Below are 14,382 nucleotides of genomic sequence, written 5' to 3'. Positions count from 1 at the left end.
CTTTAACTTCATTCTTGGTTTTCACTTTTTAATGTTTTCCACAAAGGCTCATGCTCTCTTTGCTAATCCCCTTCGTCTATGAGTCTGACAGTCCATATTTTTATGATTTTTACTTAGAATCTGAGTCAGTGTACTGCCCTGTGCTGCTATAGGTTTACTTAGATATCTCCATCTTTCATATTCTCTCTCTCTCTCTCTCTCTCTCTCTCTCTCTCTCTCTCTCTCTTTCTCTCTCTCTCTCTGGATGAACAGGTTTTATTTTTTTAAATTCTTTATTGTTGAAATTATTACACATGTCCTCTCCCCCCCCCATTGTTGTCACCCAGCCTGCCCCCACCCTCCAGTCCTGGCCTTCACTTCCCCACTGTCTGTGTCTATTGGTTATGCTTATATGCATACAAGTCTTTGGTTTATCTCTAACCCCCCTAACCCCCCACCATGCCTCCCCTACCTTCCCTCTGAGGTTTGGTGGTCTGTTCCATATTTTTATGTCTCTGGATCTATTTTTGTTCATCAGTTTATGTTGTTCATTATATTCCACAAATGAGTGAGATCATGTGATACTTATCTTTCTCTGACTGGCTTATTTTGTTCAGCATAATGCCCTACAGGTCCATCCATGCTGTTGTTGCAAATGATAAGAATTCTTTCTTTTTTACAGCAGCATAGTATTCCACAGGTTTTTAATCCATTCATCTGCTGATGGGCACTTAGGCTGTTTCCAAATCCTAGCTATTGTAAATTGTGCTGCTATGAACATAGGGGTGGATATATTCTATATGATTGGTGTTTCTAATTTTGAGGGATATATTCCTAGAAGTGGGATTACTGGCTCAAATGGGAGTTCCATTTTTAAGTTTTTGAGAAAACTCTATACTGTTTTCCACAGAGGATTCACCAGTCTATATTCCCACCAGCAGTGTATGAAGGTTCCCTTTTCTCCACATCCTTGCCAGCACTTGTCGTTTGTTGATTTCTTGATGATAGCCATTCTGACAGGTGTGAGTTGGTACATCGTTTTGGTTTGCATTTCTCAGATGATTAGTGATGTTGAGCATGTTTTCATATGCCTCTTGGTCTTATGTATGTATGTTTTGGAGAAGTGTCTATTTAAGTCCTTTGCTCATTTTTTATTGGATTGTTTATCTTCCCTTGGTTAAGTTTTATGAGTTCCCTATAAATTTTGGAGGTTAACCCCTTATCAGACGTAACATTGCCAAATATGTTCTCCCATGCAGTGGGCTCTGTTGTTATTTTGTTGATGGTTTCTTTTGCTGTGCAGAACCTTTTTATCTATATGTAGTTCCATTTGTTTATTTCCTCCTTAGTTTCCATTGCCCTAAGAGATGTGTCGGTAAAGATATTGCAACGTGATATATCTGATATTTTGCTGCCTATGAATTCTTCTAATATTTTTATGGTTTCCTGTATTACATTTAAGACATTTATCAATTTCGAGTTTACTTTTGTGGATGGTGTAAGTTGGTGGTCTAGTTTCATTTTTTGCATGTATCTGTCCAATTTTCCCAGCATCAGTCTTTATTGAAGAGACTGTCTTGATTCCACTGTATGCTCTTGCCTCTTTTGTCAAATATTACTTGAGCAAAATGGATTGGGTTGATTTCTGGGTTCTATGTTATGTCCCATTGGTCTATATGTCTGTTTTTGTGCCAGTACCAGGCAGTTTTGAGAACAGTGGCTTTGTAGTACATCTTGATATCTGGTATTGTGATTCCTCCAACTTTGTTCTTTCTCAGGATTTCTGTGGCTATTCGGGGTCTTTTTTTATTGCATATAAATTTTTGGAGTATTTTTTCTAGGTCTGTGAAATATGCTGTTGCTATTTTAATGGGGTTTTAATTGAATCTATAGACTGTTTTGGATAGTATGGATATTTTAATGATGTTTATTCTACCAATTCATGAACATGGTATATTCTTCCACTTGCGTATACTCTCCTCTATCTCTTTTTCAATGTCCTTTAGTTTTTGAGTACAGGTCTTTTACTTACTTGGTTACGTTTATTCCTAAGGCTCTTAAATGTTTTGTTGCAATGGTAAGTGCAATTGTTTATTTAGTTTCCCTCTCTGCGAGTTCATTATTGGTGTATGAAAATGCCATAGATTTCTGGCTGTTAATTTTATAACCTGCTCCATTGCCAAATTAACAAGAGAGCCCAGTGCATGGGAGAATATATTTGCCAATGATACATCTGATAAGGGGTTAACCTCCAAAATTTGTAGGGAACTCATACAACTTAACAAAAGGAAGATAAACCACCCAATTAAAAAATGGGCAAAAGACAGTTCTCCAAAGTGGACATACAGAAGGCCAAATGTATATGAAAATATGCCCAATTTCACTATTTATCAGAGAAATACAAATCAAAATGACAATGGGGTACCATCTAACACCTGTCAGAGTGGTTATCATCAACAAATCAACAAACGACTAGTGTTGGCGAGGATGTGGAGAAAAGGGAACCCTTGTACGCTGCTAGTGGGAATGAAGACTGGTGCAGCCTCTGTGGAAAACAATATGGAGTTTCCTCAAAAAATTAAAAATGGAACTCCCATTTGACCCAGTAATCCGACTTCTAGGAATATATCCCAAGAAATCAGAAACACTCATCAGAAAGAATATATGCACCCCTATGTTCATAGCAGCACAATTCACCATAGCTAAGATTTGGAAACAGCCTAAGTGCCCATCAACATATGAGTGGATAAAAAACTATGGTCCATTTACACAGTGGAATACTACATGGCATTAAACAAGAAAGAACTCTTACCATTTGCAACAGCATGGATGGACCTGGAGTATATTATGCTGAGCGAAATAAGCCAGAAAAAGATAAATATCACATGATCTCACTCATATGTGGAATCTAATGAACCAAAGAAACTGATGATCAATAATAGACCCAGAGTCACAGAAGCATGAACAGACTGTTGAACCTCAGAGGGAAGGCAGGGGAGTGTGGGTGGGAAGAGATCAATCAATGAATTTCTATGCATATATGAATAACCTGTGGGCACAAACAATGGGGTGGTGAGTGCCTGCGGGGGGGGGAGGGGTGTTTGGACGGGAGCAGGCTAGAAGAGGTTAATGTGGAAAAAAGGAGGACCCTATGTAATATTTTCAACAATAAAGATTAAAAAAAATAGACCCAGAGACATAGAAACATGGAATAGACTATCAAACCTCAGAGGGAAGGCACAGTACAGTGGGATGGGGTGGAGGGAAGAGATCATCTAATGAACTCATATGTGTATATGCATAATCCATAGACACAGATAATAGGGTCATGAAGGCCTTGAGGGGGCGGGGTGGAAGAGGTCAATGGGGGGAAAAAGGGGATATATGTAATATTTTCAACAATAAATATCTAATAAAAGGTTAATATGCAAATTAACTGTCACTCCATCAAAAAGATGGTGGCGCCCATAGCGGCCAGGGTGGGACACTGGCAGCGTTGCCCTGGCAATGCGAGCCCAGTGTTCCACGCCCTGGCCATGCGGCGGGAGGGAAGGGCCTCTGGGAGTGACGCAAGCCCAGCATCCCGTGCCCTGGTTACGCGGAGGGAGGGAGGGGCCTCTGCGGGCGACATGAGACCATCTATATAGATATACATATATATCTATATAGATAGATAGATAGATAGATATAGATGATATATATTTATAGATAGATATAGATATAGATATAGATATAGATATAGATAGATAGATATCTTTAAAAAAAACCTCAACATCAAAAACAAACAAATGTGCAGAGTACATGAATAGATATTTTTCCAAAGAAGACATACAGATGATAGATACATGAAAAGATGCTCAGCATCACTAATCTTCAGGGAAATACAAATCAACATGACAATTAGATATCATCTCACACCTGTCAGAATGGCTATTATAAAAAAGACATCAAGTAACCAGTGTTGGTGAGAATGAGGAGAAAAGAGAACCCTTGTACACTGTTAATGGGTTTATTCATTGATGCAGCAACTACAGAAAACAGTATGGAGGTTCTTCAAAAAATTACAAATAAAGTCCAAAGTAGGTAGAAGGAAGGAAATAATAAAGTCAACTCTTTGAAGTAAACTACTGTACAACCCAGGAATTCCACTTCTGGGTATTTATCTGAATAAAACATGAATCATTAATTAGAAAAGTTATAGGCACATCTGTCTATGGAAGTGTTATTTACAATATCCAAGATATGGAATTAACCTAAGTGTTCAATGATAAAATATTACTCAGCCATGAGAAAGAATAAAATCTTGCCATTTTCAAAAATATGGATGGACCCAGAGGGTATTATGCTAGTGAAATAAGTCAGGCAGGGAAATACTTAATATCAAATGATTTCACTTATATTTGGAATCTAAAATAGCAACACACACACACACACACGCACACATACACACACACACGCAAAAATAGGAACAGACTCATAGATACAGAGAATGACCTGATGGCTGTCAGAATAGAGGGAGCTTGTAGGATCAGGTAAAAAATGATGAAGGGGATTAGAGATAAAAATTCCCACTTATAAAAGAAATAAGTTATGGGGATATAATATACAATATAGGTAATGTAATCAATAATATTTAAGAACTTTAGGTAGTGACACAAACACAGTAGAATACTTATCATGGTGATCACTTCATCCTATCTAATAACAGACAAACATGGTAATTAACCGTACCTCCAACACGATTCCCATTGCCTAATCAGGGCGATATGCAAATTAACTGCCAACCAAGATGGCGGCTGGTAGCCAGGCAGCTGCAGGGAACAGGAGGCTTGCTTGCTCCAGTGACGGAGGAAACCAAGGTTCCCTGCCTGCCGCTGCTGGCCTCTGAGCTGCACACTAAGAAACAATGTTGTAATTATAGAAGCTAAACAAACCCCAGAAACCTGCTTCAGCCAGCCGGGCCTCAGAGCTGGAGCTGCAAAAGTGTTTCAATTATAGAGGCCAAACAAACCCAGATACCAGGTTTCAGCAGCCGAGGTCTCAGAGCTGGAGCCGAGCCTCGGAGCTAAAGCTGGCTCTCAGTTTTAGTGACAGCCATAGAAGGTAAATAAATCCCAGAATAAAAAAAAAATGAGAGAAAAAGGAGAGGTTGGGAGCTTCAGTCACCAGCCAGCCTGAAAACGGCCCTCACCCCCTCACCCAGACTGGCGAGGCACCCCAGTGGGGACCCCCACCCTGAAGGGGGTGCGGGCAGCCTGAAAACAGCCATCAGCCCTTCATCCAGGCTGGCCAGGCACCCAAGCGGGACCCCCACCCTGATCCGGGACACCCTTCAGGGCAAACCAGCCGGCCCCCACCTGTGCACCAGGCCTCTATCCTATATAGTAAAAGGGTAATATGCAAACTGACCCTAACAGCAGAAGGACTGGGAATGACTGGTCACTATGACACACACTGACCACCAGGGGGCAGACGCTCAATGCAGGAGCTGCCTTCTGGTGGTCAGGGCGCTCTCACATGGGAGGAGCTCTGCTCAGCCACAAGCCAGGCTGATGGCTGCCAGTACAGTGGTGGTGGTGGGAGCCTCTCCTGCCTCCTCAGCAGCGTTAAGGATGTCCGACTGCAGTTTAGGCCTGCTCCCCCTGGCAAGTAGACATCCCCCGAGGGCTGCCGGGCTGCCAGAGGGATGTCTGATTGCCATCTTAGGCCCAATCCCACAGGGAGCGGGCCTAAGCCAGCAGGTGGTCATCCCCCGATGGGTCCCGGACTGTGAGAGGGCACAGGCCAGGCTGAGGGACACTCTCCCCCCCGAGTGCACAAATTTTTGTGCACTGGGCCTCTAGTCCTACCTAATAATAGACACACATGGTAATTAACCGTACTTCCGACATGCTTCCCATTGGTTAATCAGGGCGATATGCAAATTAACTGCCAACCAAGATGGTGGCCAGCAGCCAGGCAGCTGAAGCGAACAGGAGGCTTGCTTGCTCCAGTGATGGAGGAAACCAAGGTTCCCCGCCTGCCACTGCCAGCCTCTGAGCTGCACTCTAAGAAACAATGTTACAATTATAGAAGCTAAACAAACCCCAGAAACCTGCCTTCAGCAGCCGAGGTCTCATAGCTGGAGCTGAGCCTCAGAGCTAAAGCCGGCTCTCAGTTCCAGTGACAGCCATAGAAGGTAAATAAATCTCAGAATAAAAAAGAAAAAGAAAAAAAGGAGAGGTTGGGAGCTTCAGTCACACGCCAGCCTGAAAACGGCCCTCAGCCCCTCACCCAGACTGGCCAGGCACCCCAGTGGGGACCGTCACCCTGAAGGGGGTGTGACCAGCTGCAAACAGCCATCATCCCCTCATCCAGGCTGGCCAGGCACCCAAGCGGAACCCCCACCCTGATCCGGGACACCCTTCAGGGCAAACCAGCCGGCCCCCACCTGTGCACCAGGCCTCTATCCTATATAGTAAAAGGGTAATATGCAAACTGACCCTAACAGCAGAAAGACTGGGAATGACGGGTCACTATGACACACACTGACCACCAGGGGGCAGACGCTCAATGCAGGAGCTGCCTTCTGGTGGTCAGGGCGCTCTCACATGGGAGGAGCTCTGCTCAGCCACAAGCCAGGCTGATGGCTGCCAGTACAACGGTGGTGGTGGGAGCCTCTCCTGCCTCCTCAGCAGCGCTAAGGATGTCCGACTGCAGTTTAGGCCTGCTCCCTGCTGGCAAGTGGACATCCGCCGAGGGCTGCTGGGCTGCCAGAGGGATGTCTGATTGCCATCTTAGGCCCAATCCCCTGGGGAGCAGGCCTAAGCCAGCAGGTGGTCATCCCCTGAGGGGTCCCAGACTGCGAGAGTGCACAGGCCGGCTGGGGGACCCCCACTCCCCCCCGAATGCACAAATTTTTGTGCACCGGGCCTCTAGTAAGGTATATAAATGTCAAATCACTACTTTGTACACCTGAAATGAATATAATATTGTATGTTAACAATACTGTAATAAAAAGGAAAACAAAACTACTCCATAAACTTGCTTGATTTTTTGAGTGAAATACTTTGTATTTCTTTAAAATGTTCATAATTTGCCTGGCCAGCATGGCTCAGTGGTTGAGCATCAACCTATGAACCAGGAGGTCACGGCTCAATTTCTGGTCAGGGCACATGCCCGGGTTGTGGGCTGGATCCCCAGTGGGAAGCATGCAGGAGGCAGCCAATTAATGATTCTCTCATCATTGATGTTTCTATTTCTCTTGCCCTCTCCTTCTCTGAAATCAATAAAAATATTTAAAAAATTAAATGTTCATAATTTAATCTTTTTGTTCTCTATATTATACCTTATATTTACTCTCCATATAGTATTTTAGATAAGCTGCAGTTTTTAGCCTTATTTTATTGTAATATTTTAACTTTGCTGTTTGACTACTTGATTCTATAGCCAGCATTTAATGTTTATTACTATGCTATATTTCAGGGTCTCCATGAAAAAACTGGTGCATTTACAGCTGTTAAAGTGATGAATGCTCGTAAGGTAATATTATATCCTGTCTATATTTTATTCCCTTAATGGACTATGGTCTAAGGATAAGCAGTTAAGAAGAATATTGTTTTTTTAAATCATTATGTGTAATTATAATTATGTGAACCTGAATTTATTATATTTATCATTTAATTTTTTCTACCCATTAGTATATTATCTTTATTATTAATTTATTATATTTGAAGGTCAAATGCATTTATTTTGGCATTATGTAAGAATTAAGAAATCATGTTTTTATATATATTTCTAGTTGATTATCTGTTTCCAGGGATATCAAAGAGGAGATTTTTTCTAATATTGTGTTAATCCTTCTGTGCTCCATCAGATTATTTTCCCTCTCCAAGTATTCTTTTTGAGAATTGAGGCCATTAGATTCTCAATGACAAGTAGAAGTAAAGAACTTGTCTGAGATACACGTTTTTCTTATATTTTCTGACAGGTGAGCAAGACAGTTTAATTTGCACTGTTCCTGTTAACATTCATAAAGTTGAGCCATAGTTTATAACATATTGTCAGAGAATTTTCTAAGCACTGATTTCTGTCCTCTTTCTTTAGCATGAGTGCCTTACTTTCTCAAGATAATATTAGCATGAACATAGCAAAGGTCAAAGAACTTTCACGTTAATATACAAGGAAAATTCTCAAATAGTATGTTTGAAAACTATACATAGTCACTGAACTGTTGTCTATGCCATAAACTGTTCTTTTACAATTTGTGCAGGGAGTGAATTGCTGAATCTATTTAAAGATTTGCATGCTTTTTTTGTTTTGCCAGTAAGTGTCAAATGTTGCAAACCAATGTGAATTTCAAGGGATTTTAATGTTTTGTGGATTTATTTTGACCTACAAACCTGACATTTCAATAATCAATCTAGTACTATTTGAGTGAGACTCCCTAAAGTACTTATTTCCTTATTTTAACTTGAGAGACCTTGACCCACATTTAATTTAATTGTTAGATACTCTAACTTTGAAATATTTAAAAATCATATTCTGCCCATACATAGTGTCAATTACATTGTTTTAAAGGGGAAATATCACTTTGTTAACATCAAATTATAATTTTTCAATAGGCAGTTAAATCTGTTATTATGAATTTGGTACTAAGTTTCTGCATATATAAGAGTACAATGTTTTAGTTAAAACTATTAGCAAAAAATTAGAGAGGAATAATATTATGTTACTTTTCCATTTAGTGCTAAAAGAGCACAAAGTACTAAAGAGTAAATCATGTTCAGAGTGTACCAGTGGTTCTAATAGCATTTTCTTCTTGGTTTTGCAGACTCCTTTACCTGAAATAGGAAGGCGAGTGAGAGTGAATAAGTATCAAAAGTCTGTCGGGTGGAGATACAGTGTGAGTACGGAAAGTCCTCATTAGCCCTCAAGTAGTCTTCCCTTATTTTTCAAATTTAAACTAATCCCTTTGTGTTGTATTATCTTTAGGAGGCCACCACTAAAATATTCTTCTGTGCAAGTGACAACATATTTATACCTTTTCACATATTCACAGAGTCAATCATCATATTTGAACACTAGCATCAGTCAGAAAGCAGGGGCTAGAATAAATGGTTACTTCAACAAGTAAGTGTTAACTGCAGATGAGTAAACCCATCTTATGCCCTGACCCCCAGCCCTGGATCAGAGAACCGGCACCTTTGCCCGCCCCCAGCCGGTGATCGTGAAGGGAGAGCCCAGCCGCAGGCATGGCGGCACCCTGGGCACTGGGTGCCCTGCGGCCCCCTGATCTGCGATTGCGAAGGGAGAGCCCTGGGCACCAGGTGCCTCCGTACCTGAGGCCGCGGCACCCACCCCAGCACCTGACATGCAAAGGTCGGGGATGAAATGACTTTTCCCAACCACATCTGCAAATATCCTGGGGAAGGCATCACTGAAGAGTTTACAACAACTCTCTTACTTGGCAAGGAAGAAAAAAGTTGGCAACAGAAACAATCCCTTACATCAAAGTTAAGGTCCCTCTGAGTAAAAAAGAATATTTCCAACGTAAAGGAGGGAGCAGGCAAAAACAATAGGTTGTCATGACTTCCACTGAAGTTTGAGCATATGACAGAGTCAAAACGAACATTCAAATGAAAACAGACAGTGGCCATTCAAATGACCCGAATCAACTGTCACTGTTTGTTCCAATAGCAGCAATGCTTATGTGATAATGTAGTTTAACAAACATACGAAACAAGTCACATGATAAGAGAGGTTCGGCTTCTAAAGTAAATTGAATATGTTCTTTAAAAATTCTCATGTCCTCCCCTCTGACTATAATTCTTAATTTTCCAATCAGAAAATTACCCCAGGTGATCCAGTAACATGTAGAACTCCAGTAACCTAACTTATTTAAAAAAACAAACATCACAACCATTTTTAAAATATTTAAATTGATATTTTAGGGTTAAAGTTATAGAAGATATTTAGATCCAAATATATTTTCTGAATAGAAAATATTTCAGTTTTTGATTAAAAAAAATAAACATAAAAAATATATAAGTGACAAATTTTCCCAAGGAACTCTGAATTAGTACCTTTCCTTCTAACTTTCTTCAAATTAAGAGAATCTATGGAGTTCCCTATACTGCACAAGTTTTAATGAAAGAAAATAAGACTTTCTAAGAGCATCAAATACATGTTTTCTTATTTACAAACATATATACTCTCCTCTCTCTCTCTCTCTCTCTCTCTCTCTCTCTCTCTCTCTCTCTCTCAAATATATTCTTACTGATTCAGAGAGGAAGGGAGAGGGAGAGAGATAGGAACATCAATGATGAGAGAGAATCATTGATTGGCTGCCTCCTACACACCCCGTACTGGGGATCAAGCCCACAACCCGGGCATGTGGCCTGACCTGGAATCAAAATGTGACTTCCTGGTTCATAGGCCAATGCTAAACCACTGAGTCACACCGGCCGGGCTCAATTCTTATTTATAAATTCATTCCAAGGACATATACAGCTTGAAAAGCTTTGGAAGTAGTTTCAAAAAAACTAGCTTTTAAGTAATAAGAAAACAGTTATAGAAGAAAGTTTAAATTAAAAGAAAAAAATTGTTTTAATTTATTCAAGAGTGGGAACATCCTCCATGAAAATGTGTACCTTGACTGTGGATGGCTGGGTGGCCTTATCACACCTTAGGAATTCAAATGCTTTTTACAATGAACAGAAAGAGAGTTTCATCTCATTTCTCTCCCAGGGTAGATGTCTGTCAATAGAAGGTGGACATCAATAAAAGGAGGGGCTTGCACAAGCAATCCAGAAAGTCAGCAATCTATGAATAACCCAGAACCGAGTATCTCCTCTGCCACACACCCTTCCTCCCAGCCAGTGAGCAAGATAATTACTCTCAAGTCTAGCTAAGTGCCCCCCAGTCACAGTGGCCCAATGCTGACATACAAAGCATACAAATAATTCTCACTCTGGCATAAAAGTGACAACTTTCTTGGAAGAAAACCTGATACTGTAAATTTCTCAAAGTCTTCCTGAAACATTTTTTAAAGTAATTTTTACTTCTTTAGAAAAAATGCATACATGGCAAGCCATCTGTAATAAAAGGCCCATTCTATAAAATTTTACCTGGTCCTACTCATATCTGCAATCATAATAATTACAGACAAATATATCTATACTAATAAAAGGGTAATATGCTAATTAGACTGGGAGACCTTCCAGGAGACCTTCCAGATGTTCTTCTGGACAAAGTCATGGTGGCGGGGCCGACGTAGAGGCGGTTAGAGGCCAAGAGGGGAGGGCAGTTGTGGGTGATCAGACTGGTGGGGGGTGGAGCCGTTGGGGGCAAGCAGCCATCAGTGGGGGTCAGTTGGAGGTGATCAGGACAGCGGGGGGGGGCAGTTTGGAGTGAGCAGGCCAGCAGGGGGACAGTTGGGGATGAGCAGGCCAGTTGGGAGGGAAGGTAGGGGAGAGCAGGCCAGTAGGGGGGGCAGTTTGGGGTGATAAGGCTGGCGGGGGGGGGCATTTGGGGGCAAGCAGTCCAGCAGCGGGGGGGCAGTTGGGGGTGAGCATGCCGGCAGGCAGAGTGGTTAGAGGCAATCAGGCAGGCAGGTGAGCGGTTAGGAGCCAGCAGTCCCGGATTGCGAGAGGGATGTCCGACTGCTGGTTTAGGCCCAATCCCTGTAAACTGGCAGTAGGACATCCTTTGAGGGGTCCCAAATTGGAGAGGGTGCAGGCCAGGCTGAGGAACACATCCTTCCCTGTGCACAAATTTCGTGCACCAGGCCAGTAGTAAAGTATATAACACCCCAGCTGAGTAGCAACAAAGGAGATGAGGGGACAAAGAGCAAATTTCAGCTAAAATTGGCCTTAGCAAGGTCCTTTGTCACACCTTCTACATGGTATTTTGGACAGGCTTTTCCCCCATTATGATCCTAAGAAACTTTGCAATTATATATGAGCCAAATAAGGAATACCTTTTTTTTTATTGTAAGAACAATAGCAGACAGAAAAACAAGCTGCCAAGCTTAAAAGTCTTCAGATATCTGGTACAGTACTTAAATACAAGAAAGACTGTGAAGATGAAACTTAAAGCTTTTTAACTGCCTTCAAAAACAGTCTCTATGTCTTGAATTTGCTGGCTCCAGAATAAAATCAGGCAAAGAAAAATTTTTCCAATAGACATTGGTGATTTAGATGTTGGTGATCTATCAAAGTATTCTGTGGGCCAAAATCAGAATCCTTGTTCTTATCAATATATCTTTTTTTCTTACGTTTCTCCCCTGTAGTCAAGTCTCTGGTATTCAAATATTTTCAACCTTTTGTGTCTTAATAAATATGCTCTCAGGGACATTAAAATAACCCTTTCCATTAGCACAGTCACATTTAGAAAATGTTTCTAGTTATATTAAAATGGTATTGATAAACAGCTTCATGATTCTTCTAGAAAGTAGTGGGCTCCTATTTTATTTTTAACTAGAGGCCCATTGCACGAATTCATGCATGGGTGGGGTCCCTCTGGGCGGCCTGCAGGGATCAGGCTGAAACCTGCAGTCCAACACCGCCTGCAGCTTCTACCTGGTGCTTCTGCTGATCCTGGCCCTTTTTTGCCTGCCACGGGCTCGCACCCAATCAGTCCCGATCAGGAGAGGCTCGTACTGCCACTGCAGCGCTTGCCAGCCATGAACCTTGAGTCTGGCACCCTCCCAAGGGGAGTGGCCTGTGGGATCGGGCTGAAACCACCTGTCTGACATCCCCGAAGGGGTCCTGGATTGCGAGAGGGTGTAGGCCAGGCTGAGAGACCCCACCGGTGCACGATCGGGCCGGGGAGGGACTGTATGAGGGCTCCAGAGCATGTGTGGCCCATCTTGCTCAGTCCCAATCGGCCAGACCCCAGCAGCAAGCTAACCTACCAGTAGGAGCATCTGCCCCCTGGTGGTCAGTGCATGTCATAGCAAGCGGTTGGGCAGCCATATCATTAGCATATTACGCTTTGATTGGTTGCTCGGTTGTTCTGCTGTTTGCTCTATTTGCATATTGCCCTTTTATTATATAGGATGTATCTCAGGAGACAAAGCATATCCCAATTAAACAAGTAGTAGTGAATAATAACATGCTTTGGTAGATGAAGAAGCTGTAAAATGTAAGGTATGAAAAATCTAATTGTTTGACCAATTCTTGATTTTTCAAACATTTGTGTTAATAAATGTTTTAAATATCTTCCCCAAACCCTCTCTGGTATTCTTTCTATTGGGGAAAATATTTTTTATTCTAGAATTGGGTGAAATTACAAAGGAAGTTTTGGCATTCTTGCACTTCCTCTTCTTGAAAAAAAATCTGTATTTTCAGGCCACTCTGGGATAAGTTGGCCCTAAACCAGGAAATGCTATGTCATCATATTACTGGGATATGTGGACTTTTAAATTACCCACTTGGCCTCATGGTTATAAGGTACTTATGTGTTTCTCACAAGCTCAACTCTCTGTTGAGAATGGCAAACACACTAATGCTTTCTAAACATATCTGATCATGGTTTATTGGTTTTGGGGAATATATATTTATGTGGGAAACCCACTCTTAAAAAGTTTTAGCCCTAACCGGTTTAGCTCAGTGGATAGAGCGTCAGCCTGCGGACTCAAGGGTCCCAGGTTCGGTTCCGGTCAAGGGCATATACCTTGGTTGCGGGCACATACCCAGTAGGGAGTGTGCAGGAGGCAGTAGATCGATGTTTCTCTGTCATCAATGTTTCTAACTCTCTATCACACTCCCTTCCTCTCTGTAAAAAAATCAATAAAATATATTTAAAAAAAAGTTTTAGTTGGGAACTTTGAATTCTGCCATTATATATTTCAGTAAGAAAAATAACTAATAGCTGATCAGCCAGTTTGCATCTCTAAGTCATCTTGAATCATTTGGGATAAGAAATTTGTGACTTGAACACACATCTATCTCTTTCAGTCAGGGTTTTATGGAAATAGTAAAAATGTGGAATTCATGAATTAGTTTAAATATAAAATCTACCACTAAATAGCCAAGAACTACTTGAGAAAAGTGGTCTTACTTGTCTAGGCCTCTAGTTCCTCATGGATAAAATGGCACCAGAATATTTGGCCTACCTATAAACAGGGTTAAAAAGTAGGGTCAAATGCAACTAAAGGGTGTCCCAAAATTCATGCAAGAAGTAATTTTGATAGAAAACACAGGTTTATAATTAAAAATTGTAAATTTTTTATTGATTAATAAAGAATACAGAATAAGGTTATGTATGGAATCGGAATTCAGGTAAATGGCCTCCACAGCTTTGCTGGCACATACGCACACTTTTGTTATTGCCTGAGCAGCCACATTTTCGAAGAAGAATGGTCCGATGATGCCTCCAGCCCAAAATCCACACCAAACAGTGACACGTGTGGATGCATTT

The 14,382-nt window shown here is 41.4% G+C and overlaps 1 protein-coding gene across 1 annotated transcript in view; it reads left to right on the top strand.

Moving 5' to 3' along the window:
- Window positions 1-14,382, top strand: part of NRK (Nik related kinase) — a 168,896-nt gene that overhangs the window by 74,188 nt on the left and 80,326 nt on the right. The window contains exons 3-4 of the mRNA XM_023756920.1: window positions 7,444-7,500; window positions 8,792-8,863. Coding sequence (XP_023612688.1) covers window positions 7,444-7,500; window positions 8,792-8,863 — 129 coding nt within the window. The remainder of the gene's footprint in view (window positions 1-7,443; window positions 7,501-8,791; window positions 8,864-14,382) is intronic.

Source organism: Myotis lucifugus, unplaced genomic scaffold, assembly GCF_000147115.1.
Source record: "Myotis lucifugus unplaced genomic scaffold, Myoluc2.0 scaffold_2, whole genome shotgun sequence".
Taxonomy (NCBI): Eukaryota; Metazoa; Chordata; class Mammalia; order Chiroptera; family Vespertilionidae; genus Myotis; species Myotis lucifugus.
This window is presented reverse-complemented; position numbering and strand designations above follow the sequence as displayed.